The sequence below is a fragment of the Trifolium pratense genome, linkage group LG2 (genome assembly GCF_020283565.1).
Source record: "Trifolium pratense cultivar HEN17-A07 linkage group LG2, ARS_RC_1.1, whole genome shotgun sequence".
Taxonomy (NCBI): Eukaryota; Viridiplantae; Streptophyta; class Magnoliopsida; order Fabales; family Fabaceae; genus Trifolium; species Trifolium pratense.
Genome location: NC_060060.1, coordinates 57,960,269 through 57,980,608, shown reverse-complemented (window position 1 = coordinate 57,980,608; position 20,340 = coordinate 57,960,269). Strand labels below are relative to the sequence as shown.

At 34.2% G+C, this 20,340-nt stretch overlaps 1 protein-coding gene across 2 annotated transcripts; it reads left to right on the top strand.

Annotated features, from left to right (window-relative positions):
* The first annotated feature begins 10,662 nt into the window (after nt 1-10,662).
* On the top strand, nt 10,663-18,819 carry LOC123910156 (protein argonaute 1). Of its 2 annotated transcripts, XM_045961214.1 has the most exons (22): nt 10,663-10,878; nt 12,201-12,967; nt 13,051-13,259; nt 13,364-13,513; nt 13,603-13,736; nt 13,856-13,965; nt 14,265-14,371; nt 14,458-14,596; nt 14,680-14,796; nt 15,145-15,252; nt 15,340-15,411; nt 15,558-15,680; nt 15,770-15,929; nt 16,023-16,282; nt 16,381-16,523; nt 16,654-16,716; nt 16,797-16,860; nt 17,379-17,514; nt 17,603-17,676; nt 17,752-17,846; nt 18,278-18,309; nt 18,396-18,819. In XM_045961214.1, exons 2-22 carry the CDS (start codon nt 12,209-12,211, stop codon nt 18,611-18,613), a joined length of 3,273 nt encoding a protein of 1,090 aa, XP_045817170.1. In that variant the 5' UTR covers nt 10,663-10,878; nt 12,201-12,208; the 3' UTR covers nt 18,614-18,819. The 2 variants fall into 2 exon arrangements, with proteins under 2 accessions (XP_045817170.1, XP_045817169.1); XM_045961213.1 differs by having other exon boundaries at nt 10,691-10,878; nt 17,603-17,846.
* Nucleotides 18,820-20,340: the final 1,521 nt, after the last annotated feature.

Genomic DNA, 20,340 nt, shown 5'->3' with positions numbered 1-20,340 from the left:
TGTTATAAGTGATAAAATAATAATAAGACAGGTCACAGTCCAACCCGCATAACCCGCAGTTTTAAAGGTCCAACCCACACGAGCAAAAATATAAACGAACCAAAATAAAATGGTCTTAAGCTCGTGCGGGCTGCGGGTTAAATGGGTCGACCTGCGGACCATGACCCATATACCCAACTCTAATATTTATACTTATATATTAATACGAAAATCTACTATTTTTTTGTGATACTCATGGAACTTGTGTATTTACTAATATATTATGTTGTCTATTTTTTTAATAATTTTACGGGTTATATTCACATTAATACGGGAACCTACTTCTTATGGTTATATCTACGGGCCTTATATTTTCACTCCTATATTAATAAAGTTTTTTTTTTTTTACAATTTTACGAGTTATACTAATATATTTATACGGGGACATAATATTTTGTGTGAATTTCACGGGACCTATATTTTTCCTCTTATTAATAAGGTTTCACGTTCTTTAATAATTTATGTAGACCTAAATTTATACTCATATATTAATACGAGAACCTTTTTTTTATTGATTTCTACGAGACTTATATTTTTAATCATATATTAATAAAATTATTTATTTATTTATAATTTTACGGGTTATATTGGATCATATATTAATACAGGGACTTAATTATTTTGTTGATTTTTACGAGTTCTGTGTTTTTTTATTAATATATATATATATTAATAAGGTTGTCCATTCTTTCATAATTTCTATACTCATATATTAGTACAAGGATCTAATCTTTTTGTGTGATTTCTGCGGGGCCTATTTTATACTCTTATTAATGAAGTTTCCAATTTTTTACTATTTTTTATACGCATATATTTTATGAGATTTCTACGGGACCTATGTGTTTTACTCATATTAATAAGTTTGCCCGCTCTTTTATAACACATGTGGGACATATATTTATACTCATATATTAATATGAAAACTTTTTTTTTTTGTGATTTCTACGGGAGATATATTTTTATGGGTCATGTTAACATGTGCACAAGGACACATGTTAAGCTTCTAAATATAGAAAATTACATTTAATGTTCGAATTTTTTTTTTTAATGTTTAAGAAGTTAAATGCACAAATTTCAATGTATTATTTTTACTTTTGCTTCCTTAACACATGTGCCCTTGGTGCACATGTTAACATTTTCCTATTTTTATTTATATATTAATTAAGTTGTCTATTTTATTTATTTTTTTTACAATTTTACGGGTTATACATACTCATATTTAATACGGTGACCTAATTATTTTTTAATAATTTTTACGGGACTATTTATACTCAAATATTTAATACATGAACCTAAGTTTTTTGGTGATTTTTACACGACCTATGTTTTTACTAATATATTAATAAGGTAGCCTATTTTTTCATAATTTTTACATTATCTATATTTATATTCATATATTAATACGGAGACCTAAAGTTTTTTGGTGATAGTTTTACCATTGTTTTTTTTTTTCTATTTTTTTAACCAAATATTATATCCTTTTTATTTTTTACTATTTCATGTTACCGAGAAGCGGCAACGCCGCGACTCCCGTGCGGGCGCACGGGTGTCCTGCTAGTATGATTAAAAAATACAATAAAATATAAAAAATATAAATAAATACTTAAAACTCTAACACCAGTTGATAATACTTAATTCTAATTTGAATAACGAACAATGTCGTTCTTCCGTATGGACCTACAAATAAAGAATTATAACTCAAAATTTGTACAATTTTCTGATTGTAGAATTAAACTTGAATATTTTATCCACTCATCGTTCCCAATCCACGTGTTATTTATCTCTCGTAGTCATCTTCACCAGTCTCTGCAAGAATTTAATCGATCATCATATAAAAAAATTGAATAAGTAAATTCTTTATTTTTTTTTTAGAGAATGTCATACTTGTGCAGAAAACTAACCAACATTTAGAACTCATATATTATAATCAAAAGTGAATGATTCAATTTCCTTAGAATTCACATATCGTATTCTTCTTTTGAGATCAACATCTGCAAAAAAAAAAAATAATGAGTATATATTAAAATGAGTATAGATTAAAAAAATGAATATAAATAGTACGATAAATTGAAAATAATACAAAGAAATTAACCAAAGAGAAAACAATTAGAAAATGTGAGTGATTAATTTAGTATTCACCAAAGACCATTTATATATAAGAAACAAATGCAGGTTCTCTCTGGCTCCATCGTAACAAAAAAAAAGGGTATATAAATAATTTTATCTAAAATAAGCAATTGAACTCATTAATAACAAATATGTTTTTTTTTACTCAAAAACAATTATATTCATTCATTCATTCAAATTCACAGGGAATACATCAATTAAAATCATTACCAATTCAATTTCGCTAAAAACTAATAAGGATGAATCTGCAAACAGGGTCACAACATAAGAGTTAATAGCATAAAACGGCCTAATGTCTAAGACAAAGCTTACAATTGATATGACAAACTTCAAATGTCCGGAATAATCATGTATCCGGATCTGCAACGTTGATGATGCTAAAGTCATTGAATCTGCACCGAGTTGGGATCGAAACAAACATGCAAATCTGAACAAAAACAAACACTGTACCAAGATGGGACAAACACCGTACCAAGACAGGATAAACAAAACAAAGACTCTGCATTAAGACGGGATTAAAACAAACCGGATGAAAAACCACAAAAGAGAAAACTAGAATAAAACCTTAAAAGTATGTGAATATCACTTATTTAAATAAAACACACATAAAAAACAATCAAGAGGGGTGATTCCGGATCAAAATTGATCATAAACCACCCCTCTCTAATCGATAAAACAAGAGAATCAACCAAAAAAGTTGTTGCCTGACGGCGACAGAGGGAGAGAAAGAAGAATTAGGATAGATTAATAACAAATATATTGATTCCTTATTTAATTAATTGCAGGTTCATTATATAATTAACATTTATGAAAATATTTATAAAAAAAAATCTAAAAATATATGTTTAATTTGAATTATTTACTGTGTCAAAAACAAAAAACTTGCATTATTAATATTTTTGAAAATATATATTTAACTTGCATTACTATAATTTTTCGATTATTTTTAATCTATTTCTGAAAAGAAAAAAAAAACATATTGAGACAATGAAATTGGAGTACGTATATATTTATAAAAAAAATCGTTTTAATGTACCTAAAGTTTTTGAAAAAATAAAAACATTATTAAAAACCTTTCCTTACAATAAAAAAAATTATTCATATATATCCTTCCTTTTCTTCTTTTTTTAATTTTTATGCCAAAAATTAATAACAAAATTATTTATTTTGAAGCATTTATTTTTATTCATTGATTTGAATTTGAATTATAAGTTGACATAATTATATAAATTGGTAGTTAATAGTTATTACCTTTTTTTTGTCGAGAAGTATTTTCTTTTTTTTACCGGACATAAAAATGTGTGGCTGGCTGGTGTCATCTATATCTACATAATAGTTATTACTTTTTTTTTAAGGAGAATGTTAACATGTGCATATATGGCACATGTTAAGGTAGTAAAAATAGAAATTATGTCTTAGAATTTGTGCATTTTAACTTTTCAAGCATTAAATGTCTTGTATCATTAAATGTTAAATTTCTATATTAAGATACTTTATCATGTGCCTTATATGCACATGTTAACAAGACCCTTTATTCAAACAAGCTTAATGCATTTCATTAACCATTAAATGTTTAATACATAAGGGAATAATCTCAAATCTATGGAAGTTAGCCCAAGAATTGGCCGCCCTAGCCAGGGTATGAGCAACCAAATTCACTTGCCTCCTAACAAACTTAACCTCAAAGTTTAGAAAAGACGACATAAAAATAACAATATCCTGAACTATTGAAAAAAAACTCAGAATTGCCTCTACGCCTCATGTGGATAGCATCAACCAACACCTTCGAATCACTTTCAAATTGAACTCGATCGAATCCTCTATGATTAGCTTCTTTCATAGCTAAAAGTAATGCCCATGCTTCTCCCTCTAACGTTGAGATCACAGACTGCTGCCATTGTGTCACACCAGCCATGAACTGTCCATTGCTATTACGAAAACACAATCCCATCGAAGTTTTGCCAGAGCCAGTAACAAAAGCAACATCAACGTTGCATTTTACCCATGTTGGACTTGGTTTTACCCACCGTAATAGTCCAGGATCTGAAGTCACACTCACATTGTTACACTATAGTTTATGAACTGAGTACCAATCATTCCAAGCATCAAAGGCATGCCTTCCGATTTTGCTCGGCATCTGGACATTGTCATTCCAAACTTTATCATTACGATTGTGCCGATTGTGCCAAATGCTCCAAAGTAACATAGCCACTCTTCCAACAGTATCACTATTCTCGATGTTACACAAAGTGAATATACGACCCATAGCAGTAGCTTGCTGGTACGCGTTATTATGTAAGACCGAAGAAAGACCAGCAGCACACCAACTGGCCCGAGCTACTGTAGAGTTAAAGAACACGTGCAACTCATCCTTAAGCTCCTCGTCACACACGGGACAATTGGGAGTACACTCCACTCGCCTTTGTAACAACCGACAACGAGTTGAGAGACATCCTCTACATAAATGCCAAAGTAAACGGCGTGCTTTGTGCGGTGCTTGAGCTTGCCATATACCATTCCAATTGCCTGTCACATGATACTTGTCGCTACGTATAATATAATGCGTACTTGCTAACATAATATTTATTACTTATTATTATTAATGAAAATATCCTATGTACTATTTGGTTGGAGTTTAGATATGCTCTATTACCTTATCCTCCAGTTCCGCTCCATTACCATGCCCAGATCATTAACATGTGGATATAAACTAAATTAATGGTTTGGATTAGATTGGAAAATCAGATTCTCCTTTTTTTTTTTGAAGCAAGAGATTCTCCTTTCTTTTTCTTTTTTTTTTTTTGAAGCAAGAGATTCTCCTTCTTCCTTGCCCATATATCCGCCGTTACTTCCATCCTCCCGAACGCAAAGCCATGAACTCAAACTCCATGTCAGTCTTCTCTTTGTTGTTCAGATTTATAAAGCCACAAACTCAAACAAGAAGAATTCGTAAAGCCATGAACTCAAACGCAAAGCTCTTTGTTGTTCAAATTTAACAAATTCTTCTTGTTTCTATTATCATGTTTGTTCATTTTTTATTTTTTTTAATATATGGCAAACAGTCTTCTCTTTCAACTACCTTGAAATTTTTCGATTAAACAACCAATCTTCAATTTCAATTAAACAATTTTCAATTTCAAACCAAACGATCTTCAATTTCAAACTGAAAAAAGGAGAACGGCGAATAAGCGATGGCAAGCCAGAGAAACAACAAAGAAGAGATTAAGTTTTTTTTTTTTATAAAAGATGGAAAGTTATTTTGTTTCGACAGAGAACAAAAGCGGGAATTGAAACGAAGAAGAAAACAAGGGTATTGTGGGAAGAAGAGATATCGTGTTTTGTTTTTTATTTTATCTAATTTTACTTTTAAACCGTTGATTTAGTTTATATCCACGTGTCATGATTTGGGCATGGCAATGGAGCGGAACTGGAGGATAAGGTAATGGAGCATATCTAAACTCCTGTCGCTGCCGGACATCAACTTTTTTGGTTGATTCTCTTGTTTTATCAATTAGAGAGGGGTGGTTTATGAACAATTTTGATCCGGAATCACCCTTCTTGATTGTTTTTTATGTGTGTTTTATTTAAATAAGTGATATTCACATATTTTTAAGGTTTTATTCTAGTTTTCTCTTTTGTGGTTTTTCATCCGGTTTGTTTTAATCCCGTCTTAATGCGGAGTCTTTGTTTTGTTTATCCCATCTTGGTATAAATAAAGAAAGAGAATTAAAAAAATTAAATAGGAGTTTTAAGGAGTTTCAAATGTGATAAGAAGATCAAAATCTACCAAAATTGTTAATATAAAACTTAAGAATTTTTAACCAAGCGACACATAAGCAACTGATGATTGAGAAGATGTCATGTAGGATGAAAACAAAGTTGGTTAATCAAGAGATTGCCTCGTAGGAAAGTTTCCATGAGAAAAAACTCTTAAACATATAATATATAGAATATAGATGTTTGTTTCCTATAATTAAAGGTGCTTGGTAACAATCTTTTTCATTAGCTATGATTTGTTTGATAAAAATAAGCTATAAGCTAACTGATAGCTGAAAAGTTAGTTTATAGATGAAAAACAAGCTTATAACTGACAGTTGGTGGCTATTAGCTTATAGCTGAAAAGCTAGCACTTCCTCTTAATATAAGAGAGATTTTACTTTTTAGATTCATTAAGAATCTAATTTATCTAGGCTGTCAACACTCTAAACCACAATTCCTTTCTTTCCACTAGCATCCTCCAACACCATTTACCTAAAAGAGTCAAGTTAAACTCCCTCAAATGGCTGACCCCCAAACCTCCATACTCCTTTCGTAAACAAATAGATTTCCTTCCAGCAAACCCAAGATGTTTTCCTAAAGTCCTCCCCCCCCCCCCCCAAAAAAAAAAAAAAAAAATTAAAAGAGATTCAATAGAGAAAATTGTACCTAAGGGAGTTATGAAGAAGGAAAGAGCATAGACAGGAGGAGATGTCGAGGATATTAACCCCAACCAGCATACTTTTATATTGAAATTAACATTCAGGCCCGACATAGTCTCAAACAGCACAAGAACAGCTCACAAAGTTCGGACATTCACCCAACTTTTGACTCTAGTAGGAGCGTATAGTCGACAAACTGGAGATGCGACATCGAAACAAGATCCCGCTCAGCAATACTATATCCTGTGAATAAGTTTTACGCTACCACAACCTTCATCAGCACATTCAGACCCTCTGCGGCCAAAAGGAAAATGAAAGGGGATAGCGGGGCACCTTGTCTGAGGCCCCACTCAAAAGGGAAATCATCTGTTGGGCTACCGTTGACTAAGACCGACGCAGTGGCCGTGCACACACATTCTTCAATCTACTTCATCCACAAGGCTGGGAACATAACGTCGTCTAGGTAACCCTAATCCACCAAATCATAAGCTTTCTCAAAATCAACCTTAAAGAGCATGAGTTCCTTTTTAGACTTTCGTGCCTTATCCGCAACCTCATTCACAATGAGAATTCCATCGAGGATCTGCCTATCCTTCACAAACGCAATATGAGACTCAAATATCACACTACCAATCACAAGACGCAACTTGTTCGCTAAAACTTTCACACTACCAAAAGTCATTAAGTCGTTGAGGGTTGTTAGTTTTAGGGATCATGGCGATGAAGGTAAAGTTTATACCCTTTGTCAGCTTGCCATCCGGTGAAACTCTAAGATAACGTGCATGAGATCTCCTTGAAGCTCAACCTAAAAATCTTTAATGAAGCCAAATTTAATCCCGTCAGGACCTGAACTTTTATAACTATCACAATCCCACACAGCTGATTTCACCTCTGCCTAAGAGAAGGGTTTGGCTAATCTACTACTCTCAAGCTAGTTCAGCCTTTTGATATGAAGATTGTCAACCCATGGCTTTTCCACATTAATAGCCTCGAAGTGAGATGCGAAATGCGAGAACACGGACTGCCGAATAGGAGTCACACCTTCCAAAGTAACCCCATACGCTTGAATAACGAAAATAGTCCGCGTCTCCTTTCTTAAGCCACAACGAGCGAGACTTTTGCCAACTAATATTGGCATTCAACCGAGAAAGCGAGTGAATTTCAAACGTAACCCCAAGAAACCCAGCTATCTTTACCTCCGATAGAACCTCCTCCCCCCCCCCCTTTTGATAAAGGGCCAAAAGTATATCTTTCAGAGAATTGATTCAGCTAGGCAAATTCTGAGCATGAGCTTTATGCTAGTCCTTTAGAGCCGCCTTAATCATTTTATGCTTTTCTTTAAGGACATAACCACCTCAGTCATCAACCTGAAACGAAATCCATCTATCTCTAACAAACAAGTTATAACCAGGTACATCGCTCAAACACTTAAGCATCCGCGAGGGACGAAGTCCTCAGTCTTCCTCATTCGTGGACAGGACCAGAGAACAATGATCAGATAACCCCCTCATTCTTGCCACCTACTTACAGTTGGGCCAGATCAAACACCACTCAAAAGAAAGCGGGAGCCTATTAAGGCGGCTCATCGAGAGACCATCCCCTTTAAACCAAATAAACTTACGGCTAGCCAAAGGAAGGTCTATCAAGTTGTTATCATCAATAAAACAGTTTAAAGGAATGTGATCCAAATAACATTGGCCACCCCGAGGTGAGCGACGTTCATCAACGTACTTAACCGCATTGAAATCCCCACAGACGCACACTCTCCTTCGCTCCAACGATTAAATCCGCACTGAAAGCGAGTCCCACAACTGTTATTTCGCCCCATCATCGTAGGGTGCATAAACAGTTGCCACAAAAAACTCTTCTCCAAACTTAACAAATCGGCCATGACACTAAAGGACATGCCCACAACTCTGAGTCGACTAGACTTCCACCTCTGAAGCATCCCATAAAGTTAACAGCCCCCTATGCCCCAACCGATGGACGATAGGAAAAGACATAAGGTGAGTTACCCCAAAGAGACAAACAAAGAGCATCATCATAGATTTGCAGCTTAGTCCCCTGAATACAAATAATAAGAGGATTCATATCCCCCATCAACTTATGCGCCTCTTTCATCTTCTCTAAACCACTCAACCCTCTAATATACCAAAACATGATCTTCATTAAGCACACACCCCCCCCCCCCCCCCCCCCCCCCCCCCCCCCCCCCCCCCCCCCCCCCCTCAAAAAAAGACACACCGACCTGTCACCTCTTCTCCTTCCGAGCTCCCCCTCCTTCTGCTGACCTGACTTCTCCTTCTTGCCTTTTCCTGTCCGAGAGAGAACATTGAACATGTTCACATTGTCCCCCCTGAAACTTTATCCCAATGGCTTTTCCTATCCCCCACGCATCATCCACGACCATCTGTTCAGTACCATGCACAACTACCCAATTCTTCCAATCGTTGTTTATGGAACCCGACGAAGCAGATTCTTCAGAAATAGCTTTGCGACTCACATAACACGATCGATTAACTCTCTCCCCACCTCTACGTCAACAAACAGTTTATTTTCAATATTTTTGGCACCTCGCCACGATCTTTGCTTGACAACCGAGCAACTTTTTTAAGGCTGTGGAGCGGATGACGAAGTAACCCTTCTACTTTCCTCCTCTTAGGATCTAGTTGCCCCACCTTCTTCTGTCGCACCCCATGATGACCCCCCTTCTTCGCTTTCTTGCTTGCAGAAAAGATCACCCCTGCATCCCCATGATTATGATAATGTAACCATTCAAGCTCCACAACCCTGAGATGATAAAGCAATTCACTGTTGGAGGGCAATTATTATTATTATTACTAGTTAAAAGACCCGTGCATTCACACGAGTCTATTGATTTTAATTCGATATTTAAGTTTATCATTATATTAAGGTAAAAATTCATTTAGAATAAAATATTTAAAAATTTATTATATAATATTGTTAAAATATAAATGAAACTATTGTGTTGTGTTTTTTTTGACACAGTGTTGTGTTATTTCTTGTAAAACTTATTAAATGAATAAATTATCGAGGACAAATAAAATAATGGTCCCGTGTATATATTTTAATAAAAATAATTAGAAATTTGATTAAGAATATGTAGGAGTAATTTAGTAAATTTAATAATAATTAATTTTATTATATTTTTTTTATAATAACTTTATTATTTAGTAGTTTTTTTATTCCCATTTTTAAGCATAAATATATTGTTTTGTTTTGTTCCAATCTATAATCTGTTTTTTTTTTGGATCGAATATAGGACGTACTACCCAAACCATTCATCACTAGACCAAACCTAGTTTTTTTTTTTATTCTAAGTAAAAAAATTGTTCTATTCCTATTTTTAAACATATAATCTTTTTATTGTATTTATCTTATATTATTTATAAATATATATTTTTTTGTACTTATCTTATATTTTTTCTATATATATATATATTTTTTTTTTTTTTAGTAAAATTACAATTAAAGATATAAAACTTGCAACGTTGTTAAAAACAATAAGAATAATTTAGGAACTTTGGTGGTAATCGCTTTTAATATATTAGTAATAGATTATTGACATATAGATAATCATAACTTCGTTTAGTCTTTAAAATAAAACAAAATTCATGATTTACTTTTCAGATTCATTAAAAAAATGATGTATCTAGACTATATCATAATTCAAATTCATCTATCTTTTAATGAATTCGAAAAGTTATTTATTTATTTTTTTGACGCAGAATTTGAAAAGTTGTTAATTTTTTTTATATAGGAAAAGTTATTATTTTATTATATTTTTTGGTTAGATATTATATTATGAATTAGAGCATTAATTTTTTTTTTGATAAGGAGTATTATTAATATTAATATATATTATTATTTATTATTAATTAATTTATATTATTAGTCAATTATTATTATTTTTTATATTAATTAATTAATAGTACTATAAAAAAGTAGTTTACTTAGAGGAGAAGGTGCGTAGGAGAAGGGTAAGAATTATAATATATCGGTAAATAATAGTGACGATAGGGACATAATGGTCAATTTGAAGGACCCACTACATCTTTATAACTTGCACCATTCTTAGCAAATTGTGCTTCTTTTCCTCCACAACGCTCCACTTTTCATTCTCTCTCTCTCAATCTCTCTCTAAAAACTTTCTCCTCTATTTCTAGTGAGAGAAAGCTTCATTCTCTACTCTCTTTTCTACTTTACTCTATTTTTCTTCTGTCTCTCAAAATCTAAACACCGTTTTCGTTTTTTTTCTTCGATTTCTCTTCAGGTATAACATAAATCATTTTCCGATTTTCTTATTTTTTTGCTTCTAGGGTTTTATTTTCTGCTTCCGATTTTTGTGTTGTTGTGTTTGCGATGAATATTTGCTTTGTTTTGCATAAGTTTTCATTCTCTGTTTGTATTTGTCTAGATCCAGTACTTATTTGTGATTCTCACTCTGATCTGGTTATTTTTTGTTTTGATGATTTTGCTCTTTATTTTGTGTATTTTATGTGTATTTAGGGTTTTCATGCTGTTTGTTTTCGATTTTAGGGTTATTGGTTTTATCTGTTTATTTTTTAGGGTTGGTTTTTGTTTTAGTTGGATTTTAGAGTTTTTTTTTTTAAATTATTGACGGTTTTTTTTTTGTTTAGTTTCTGTTGCAATGCATATGAAGATTCATGTGTTTTTTTCGCTTTTGACTTTCGTATTTTTTGTATCGATTTTTTTTCTTATGTTCATTTAGCTTTTTATATGTTTCTGATTTTTTAACCCTTTTTTTAGTTTGAGAAAATTGGTATCTACTATACTATTCATTGTTTAATATTTGTTTGTAGTTTTAAACGTTTAACCTCTTATTTTGTTGAACTTCCATTTTTATAGATTTTATATTTTATTTAGTTTTTTTTAAAGGATGATTTATATTTATTTATATTTATATTGTAAGTTATAGTTTGAGTTAGGAATCATGAATATCTAACTATTTTAGTTTGGTAAGTTGTTGTTATATATATGTTAATTAGTGATGGTTGCTAAGTGTTTTCTTTGTGACTCATCTGTATTCTGTATTTTGATTAGTGATGGTTGCTAATTGTTTTCTTAGTGACTCATATGTATGTTGATTAGTGATTGTTGCTAAGTGTTTTCTTTGTGACTCATCTGTATTCTGTATTTTGATTAGTGATGGTTGCTAATTGTTTTCTTAGTGACTCATATGTATGTTGATTAGTGATTGTTGCTAAGTGTTTTCTTTGTGACTCATCTGTATTCTGTATTTTGATTAGTGATGGTTGCTAATTGTTTTCTTAGTGACTCATATGTATGTTGATTAGTGATTGTTGCTAAGTGTTTTCTTTGTGACTCATCTGTATGTTGATCATGCTGTTGTTAGTTTGTATTGTTTGTATGTGCTTGCTCATAGGCAGATCATCTATTATCTTTACTTTATGATGATATATGCAGTTCATGTACAAATCGATTTAACTTTATGATGTTGGTTTTGGGTATTTTTTATTTGCTTTTTGATATGTTAACATGACAATGTTTATAGTGTTTGATTTTTGTTCATGGATTATGAATCATATAGTAATGCAGTCTGTGTGTTTACAGATTTCAACATGGTTAGGAAGAAGAGAACTGATGGACCTGGTGGTGCTGAATCCTCTGATGGTCAACAGAGGAGTGCGCCTCCTCAACAACAAGCTGCTGTAACTGGAGGTGCAGGACCCCAAGGAGGGGGAGGACCTCAAGGAGGTCGAGGCTGGGCTCCCCAGGGTGGACGTGGGGATTATGGAGGTGGACGTGGTGGTTATGGTGGTGGTCGCGGTGGGCGTGGGATTCCTCAACAGCAGTATGGTGGGCCTCCTGAGTATCAAGGAAGGGGAAGGGGAGGACCTCCACAGCCACAACAGCAGTATGGTGGCCCGCCTGAGTATCAAGGCAGAGGCAGGGGAGGGCCTTCTCAGCAAGGAGGCCGTGGATATGGTGGTGGCCGTGGTGTATACAGTGGTGGTGTGGGTGCTTCTGGTGGCCATGACGTAGTTACTTCATATGGCGGCCCACCGAGGCAACCAGTCCCCGAGCTGCACCAAGCAACCTCAGTTCCATCTGCACCATATCAAGTTGTGGTGTCTCCTCCACCTGCACCCCAATCTGAGGCAAGTTCTTCTCAGCCACCTGAAGTGTCAGAAGTGGGAGAGGAACTGGGACAGATGACAATTCATTCTGAAGAGACTCCTGCTCCTCCTCCTCCTGCAAGTAAATCATCATTGAGGTTTCCCCTTCGACCTGGAAAAGGGAGCACTGGTAAAAGATGTATTGTTAAGGCAAACCATTTCATTGCTGAGTTGCCGAAGAAAGATCTACATCAGTATGATGTAAGTTCCACTTTTAACAATTTGTAGTAATTGATTGTCCTTTCATGTAGCACTAATTGTTTTTATGTTTCTTGTTTGCTTAGGTGACAATTACCCCAGAAGTGACGTCCAGAGGTGTCAACCGGGCTGTTATGGAGCAGCTTGTGAGGTTGTATCGTGATTCTCACTTAGGAAAGAGACTTCCTGCTTATGATGGCCGCAAGAGCCTCTATACTGCAGGGCCACTCCCTTTTATCTCTAAGGACTTTAGAATCACCCTTGTGGATGAGGATGATGGATCAGGATCCCAAAGGTCTGTTTATGTTTATTACAACCTGTTTCTCCATGTTAAACTGCATCCTTATTTGCTTGTTTATTTATTTATATTTAATTATAATTGATTAATTGAAACTACAGGCGGGATAGGGAGTTCAAAGTTGTGATAAAATTGGCTGCACGTGCAGACCTCCACCACCTGGGGCTCTTCTTAGAGGGAAGGCAAACTGATGCACCCCAGGAAGCTCTGCAAGTTCTTGACATTGTTCTCCGCGAGCTTCCTACTTCAAGGTTCTTGATTTAGCATTTTTTTTTTGTGTTGAATACATTTTTGTTCATCCAGATTGTGTCTGCTTCTAACCGTGCTTTTGTTGGTGTAGGTATTGTCCAGTGGGAAGGTCGTTTTATTCACCTGATCTGGGTAGAAGGCAGCCTCTTGGTGAGGGATTGGAAAGTTGGCGTGGTTTCTATCAAAGCATCCGACCCACCCAAATGGGTCTGTCATTGAACATTGGTGCGTAACATCATTGTGGTAGCTTATATAAATTGTACCTTTTTTCCCTCGATTCTCTATCCATTTGTTTTGCTTTCTGCCAAATCAATTGCTGACTAACTTAATTTTTTATTTTGCAGACATGTCTTCGACGGCTTTTATTGAGCCATTGCCTGTGATTGAGTTTGTTACTCAGTTGCTGAATAGGGATGTTTCGGCCCGGCCTCTGTCTGATGCTGATAGAGTAAAGGTTAGATTTGTTAATGTGACATTGTAAAATTTATCTGCTGTCATTTTGAAACTCTTCAATGTCGGTAAACATGATTAAATTGTTAACATAATAGTGCTGTGACATAGTATGCAAGTTTCTTTGATTTTATTGTTGCTGTATCCCAAGTTATTATGCAGTTGAATGCATCAAAACATTAATTAAGTTTTGTTTAGTAGATCTCTCTGAGATGTTTTGCTCTGCAGCATTGCTCCTAAAAAATGAGAATGATTATTGTTCTAAGTCCCAAATTGAAAATTTATTTTCACTTCTAATGACAGATTAAAAAAGCACTTCGTGGCATCAAAGTTGAAGTTACTCATCGTGGTAACATGAGGAGGAAGTATCGTATCTCTGGTCTGACTTCACAAGCTACCAGAGAGTTGACGTGAGTAATGATATATATTTTTCACATGCAGCAGCATATGAATTCTATTTTTACTGACTTTTTTCTGATTTTTCAATGATTTTTAGATTCCCCGTGGACGAGAGGGGAACTATGAAGTCTGTTGTTGAGTATTTCTATGAGACATATGGTTTTTCCATTCAACATACTCAATGGCCTTGTTTGCAAGTGGGCAATACACAGAGACCAAACTACCTTCCAATGGAGGTAATTGACCTCATAAATTGTCTCCTTTAGGTATACTGTGTTTTGTCATGCCTGCCTATGGTAATAGTATGTGTGGGTTGCAGGTATGCAAGATTGTGGAGGGCCAAAGGTATTCAAAGCGTCTCAACGAGAGGCAGATTACTGCTCTACTAAAAGTCACCTGTCAGCGACCCCTTGATAGGGAACGTGATATCATGCAGGTCAGCAGAATGTTGTCTTAGCATCACACCTATGCATATATTCATTCACATTGGCAATATAAATATTTAACTCCACCTTGCAGTTTTATAGATTATATATTATTTATTTACTTATTTATTGGCAATATAAATATTTAACTCCACCTTGCAGTTTTATAGGTTATATATTATGTTGCATAAAAAAAACGATTATGTATATTATTTATTTACTTATTTATTGGTTCTTTAATGATGTTGAATGTTTATTTAGAGTTGGCATGGTTCATAGTCAGTTTTTGTTTTGGATTGAATGTTAAGTAATTGCTGTTATTCTGTGCCTAATTTAATGCACTTTTTTGAAATGTTCAGACAGTACACCACAATGCATACCACGATGATCCTTATGCTAAAGAGTTTGGAATCAAAATCAGTGATAAACTTGCACAAGTTGAAGCTCGCATCCTTCCGCCACCTTGGGTATATAAGACAATAACCATCATTATTTACATGACCTTTTCTACTTTTTTCTTTTTCTGAGAATTTTCGTCATGGTTTCCATAACAGCTCAAATATCATGATACCGGTAAAGAGAAGGATTGTCTACCCCAAGTTGGCCAGTGGAATATGATGAACAAAGTAATTTGTTTTGTTTTTCTTTCTCAAAGGAGTAAATTGTATTTTCTTGATCTGCTGTGCCAGAATAGATGGAACCACCTGTATGCTTCTGTTTTTCTTTCCACTTAAATAAATTTGAAAATTAATTTGCTGTCTAATTATTTCAGAAAATGGTCAATGGAGGAACAGTCAACAACTGGTTCTGTGTTAACTTCTCTAGGAATGTGCAAGACAGTGTTGCACGGGGCTTTTGCTCTGAACTTGCCCATATGTGTTATGTATCTGGCATGGTATGTATATGTTTCCCTGGGTGCCATCTTCACTGAAACTTATTTTTGTGTACAAATAACAGAACTTTATCTTTGTCACATGCAATTAGGCATTTAATCCAGAGCCAGTAGTTCCTCCGCTTAGTGCTCGTCCTGACCAAGTAGAAAAGGTTCTGAAAACGCGTTATCATGATGCGAAGAACAAGCTGCAGGGAAGGGAGCTTGACTTGCTCATTGTCATTTTGCCAGATAATAATGGCTCTCTCTATGGTAAAAGATTCTTTAACTTGTACTTTTAGCTCTCCTCTGTAACCAAGCCAGCTGATAGCAAGTGGCTTTAACATGTTATAATTTGACATGCAGGTGATCTGAAACGTATATGTGAGACTGACCTGGGGGTTGTTTCCCAGTGTTGTTTAACAAAACATGTATTTAAGATGAGCAAGCAGTACCTTGCAAATGTGGCATTGAAAATCAATGTTAAGGTTGGAGGTAGGAATACCGTGCTTATTGATGCACTTTCACGACGCATTCCACTAGTCAGTGACAGGCCTACCATTATTTTTGGAGCTGATGTTACTCATCCACACCCTGGAGAGGATTCTAGTCCCTCAATAGCAGCTGTATGTTTTTATACTCGACTTGTTTTTAATTTGATGAAACTCAAGGTTGAATATTTATATTTTTTCTCTATTTAAAATAATGCTCTTTGATATTATAGGTTGTTGCTTCTCAAGATTGGCCTGAAGTTACCAAGTATGCTGGTCTAGTTTGTGCCCAAGCTCATCGGCAAGAGCTCATCCAAGACCTCTTTAAACAATGGCAAGATCCAGCCAGAGGAACATTGACTGGTGGAATGATCAAGTAATTTCTTTAACTCCACCATGTGGGCATATTAATACACATGGATCACTTGTTGTCCCAAAATTTATTAGTCTTGGTTTTCTAGTTTTTTATTTTCATTTAATATATTAATTAATTAATTGTTTTCCAGGGAGCTTCTTATATCATTCCGTAGAGCTACTGGACAAAAGCCCCAGCGCATCATATTTTACAGGTAGTGTTATGTTTTTTTGTCTGTTCACTTGAGTTTGTTGTTAAGATAATTTCTAAACTCTAATGTATTACTTGCTGTAGAGATGGAGTGAGCGAGGGACAGTTTTACCAAGTCCTGTTGTTTGAGCTTGATGCAATCCGGAAGGTAAGTTATGCTTTGTTGTTTCACCAAATTCAATTTATTCTTATTGTGCTGTCTGTATTATTAGTTAGTAGAGACATGAGTTATCATAGCGAATATAGGCATGCTATGGTAAACATAAGTAGTGATTAGGGCCTAAGATATTGCTTGATTATGTTAGTATAACTAATGTAAAGTGATACTTAATGTGTGTTTAAATTTGGCGTAGAGGTGCAAAAGATCAATGTAGGTATAGGCATCTTCCATGTGACCCAACATGTACTCAGTGATATTCTAATCGAGTTATATTGAATACTGGAACATGCTTCCAATTGTTTTTTTTTTTTAAAAATAAAATAGTGAACATTAGAACTATTAGCTCTGCATAACTGTTTTACTTGGTTATTTCAATGATTTTAAACAGAACATACTATATAACTATTAGCTCTGCAGATACTGTTCTGTGTGGTTGTTTCAACAATTTCAATTAATAATTTATTTATTTGGCTAACTTTTTCATCCCACCTGCTACTCTCTACTAGGCTTGTGCATCTCTTGAACCCAATTATCAGCCTCCTGTGACTTTTGTGGTGGTCCAGAAACGTCACCATACTAGGCTCTTTGCCAGTAACCACCACGACAAAAGTTCTGTTGATCGTAGTGGCAACATATTACCTGGTATTTATTCTTTTTATATTGTGAATGCGGTTGTAAAAAATTTATTCATAATACTGCTGGTTAAGTACTCTTCCTTGAAATTTTGCAGGCACAGTTGTGGATTCTAAGATTTGTCATCCCACTGAGTTTGACTTCTACCTTTGCAGTCATGCTGGTATTCAGGTAAACTCTTGTTTCTTTTGTTGGTATAGTAAAAGTTGGGTTATTATTGTATTCTTATGTCAAATTGATTTTCAGGGTACTAGCCGTCCAGCTCATTACCATGTCCTATGGGATGAGAATAATTTCACTGCTGATGCTTTGCAAAGTCTAACCAACAACTTGTGCTACACGTAAGTAAAAAAATAGTAATTTTGTGTAATTTCCTTTGTCCTTTCTAGCCCTTGTTATATATCATGTTTTGATTGTTTCTGATTCCTTGAAACTTCACAACATATCTGTTTTGCTTATTTACCATGCCTTCAAGCTTAACAGTTTTTCATTTTTGAAACATGTTAACAGTTTACAATTTTCATTTTAAAATCATATTAACAGTTTGTAAACTGTTTTGTTTTGTTTACCATGCATCAAACTTGACAACTTTTCATTTTAAAATCATATTAACAGTTGTATACTGTTTTGCTTGTTTATCTTGCCTTCAACCTACCAATTTTTAAAATATTAACAGTTGTATGTACTGTTTTGTTTGCTTATTATGCCGTTAAACATAACAATTTTTCATTTTTAAACACATTAAATGTGGTTTTTCTGTTATTTTCTGCAGATATGCTCGATGCACCAGGTCTGTCTCGATCGGTAAGTTTTCTTTCAAGGCAAAAACCAACAGATTCATGGTTATTCATGCTATGTTCAGTTAACAATTTGTTTTGTTATAATTGCAGTGCCTCCTGCATATTATGCTCATTTAGCTGCTTTTCGCGCGAGGTTCTATATGGAACCTGAGACTTCAGACAGTGGGTCTATGACTAGTGGTGCTGTGTCTCGTGGTGGGATGGGAGCTGCAGCAGGACGTAGTACTCGCGCACCTGGAGCTAATGCTGCCGTGAGACCTCTGCCTGCATTGAAAGAGAATGTCAAGAGGGTTATGTTCTATTGCTGAGGATGCTTGAAGTTGGCTGAAGAATTTGGTTATGCTTTGAATTATGAAATGTTTTGAATTGAATTATGCTTTGAATTATGAAGTGTTTTGAATTAAGTTTGTTTGGATTACTGTTGAATTTGAAACAATGTTTGAATTTATTAACAAGTATGTTTGGATTTTAATTTTGATGGTAATGTTACTATCAATGTCATTGTATGGTGCTCCATCCAGTAGTATCATTTACTGAATGTCATTTATTATCATCTGTTTTTATTGTCAGGTTTACTCAAACATCATTGTCATTGGGTGCCCAACTTCTAGTTATTGTTGGATGGCACTTTTATTGTCATTGCTGTCGGGTTGTTCTCCCAAGATACTATGACATTTTTCTGACCAACGGGGTTCTTCATCTAGTTAACTGTTTTTTTCTTCTCTTGCAAAACAAATTATCATAGTGTTATTTTCCTCCTCTTCCTTTGGGAACTATCCAATTTGAAATGCTTTTAGATTGAGTTATAAGTCTGAAAAAGTAAACAAAATCCTTGGATTATTTTATGACATAAAAAAATAAATGAAAATTGAAACATGTATTAGTGATGAATTATGCTGGTTGGCTTCATTAGAATTTTTTAAACAAAAAGAATCTATTGAATTCTTTTCCCTTTTTAACCCTCCCTTTTTGTAAAGATTTACCTTCCACCATCTTCCAAGAGCATCAAGGTTTGCTTTCTTTTCAACTTTCAATCGAAAAAAGAAAGAATCAAAAGTGTAATCATATGAAGAATGAGAGTTTTAGTTTCATGACCTATTGAAATTATAGAAATGAACTAATCTTAATTAACTAAACTTAATTGTTTTGTTGATGAAGCCACATTGTAACTTTATAAAACTAAGGACATGAGAAATAGAGATATTAATCCAGGTTTACCTGAATATATGTTTTGTTAATTATTGTAATCATACTTCAATATTTTTCTCAACTTTGTTTAATCCTGGATAATAATTTTTTTTAATGAGGCATTTGTTTAGTTTTTTTTTTTCCTTGAGTTTTGACCTAGACTAGTAGTCTCTTAAGTTGCAACTTTTTTATTTATTTGTTTAATAATATTTTAGGAGCATGCTAGATGGATTGATCTGAGGACCGAGGTGCTAATCTAACTGGGATGTGAATTCCTTTTTCAGGGTTCTTGCTTTCTTTTTGTTTGGTCAATAACGTTCTTGCTTCCTATTTTGTAAAAAACAAAACAAGCAAGTACATTGTGGGGTAAGATTGAGTAAATCATCTCATATAAAGTATCAAAAGGGTTTCGTTGTCATATATAAAAGTGGTAAACTTATTGCTGTCATCCATTATTTTCCTATTTCTACAAGATGAACTCATTTTGTGATGGTCCATCCTAAAAGCTATCATTGTGTTCAATCATGTGTTTGAAGTGTACAATGATCTCCCTTTCATACACCAAATTTACTAAGTTATTCTATGCAAGTACACCATTTAAAAAGAGACTAAAACACAAAATCATTAATAGATTTTTAACTTACTACTGTACTATATTTTAAGAAGAGAATTTAAATAAATTCATTAGTAATATTCATTATGTATTGTCTTTTAATTCTAACGTGAAGTTTTTTTATGTATTAGTAATAGCTGAAGAAAATCTCCTCTTGGACCGTCTAGCAGAGCCCAACTTGGAGACAGCCCACAGAAGCAAACCCTAGTCAACGGCCAGAGTATCTTCGCATAC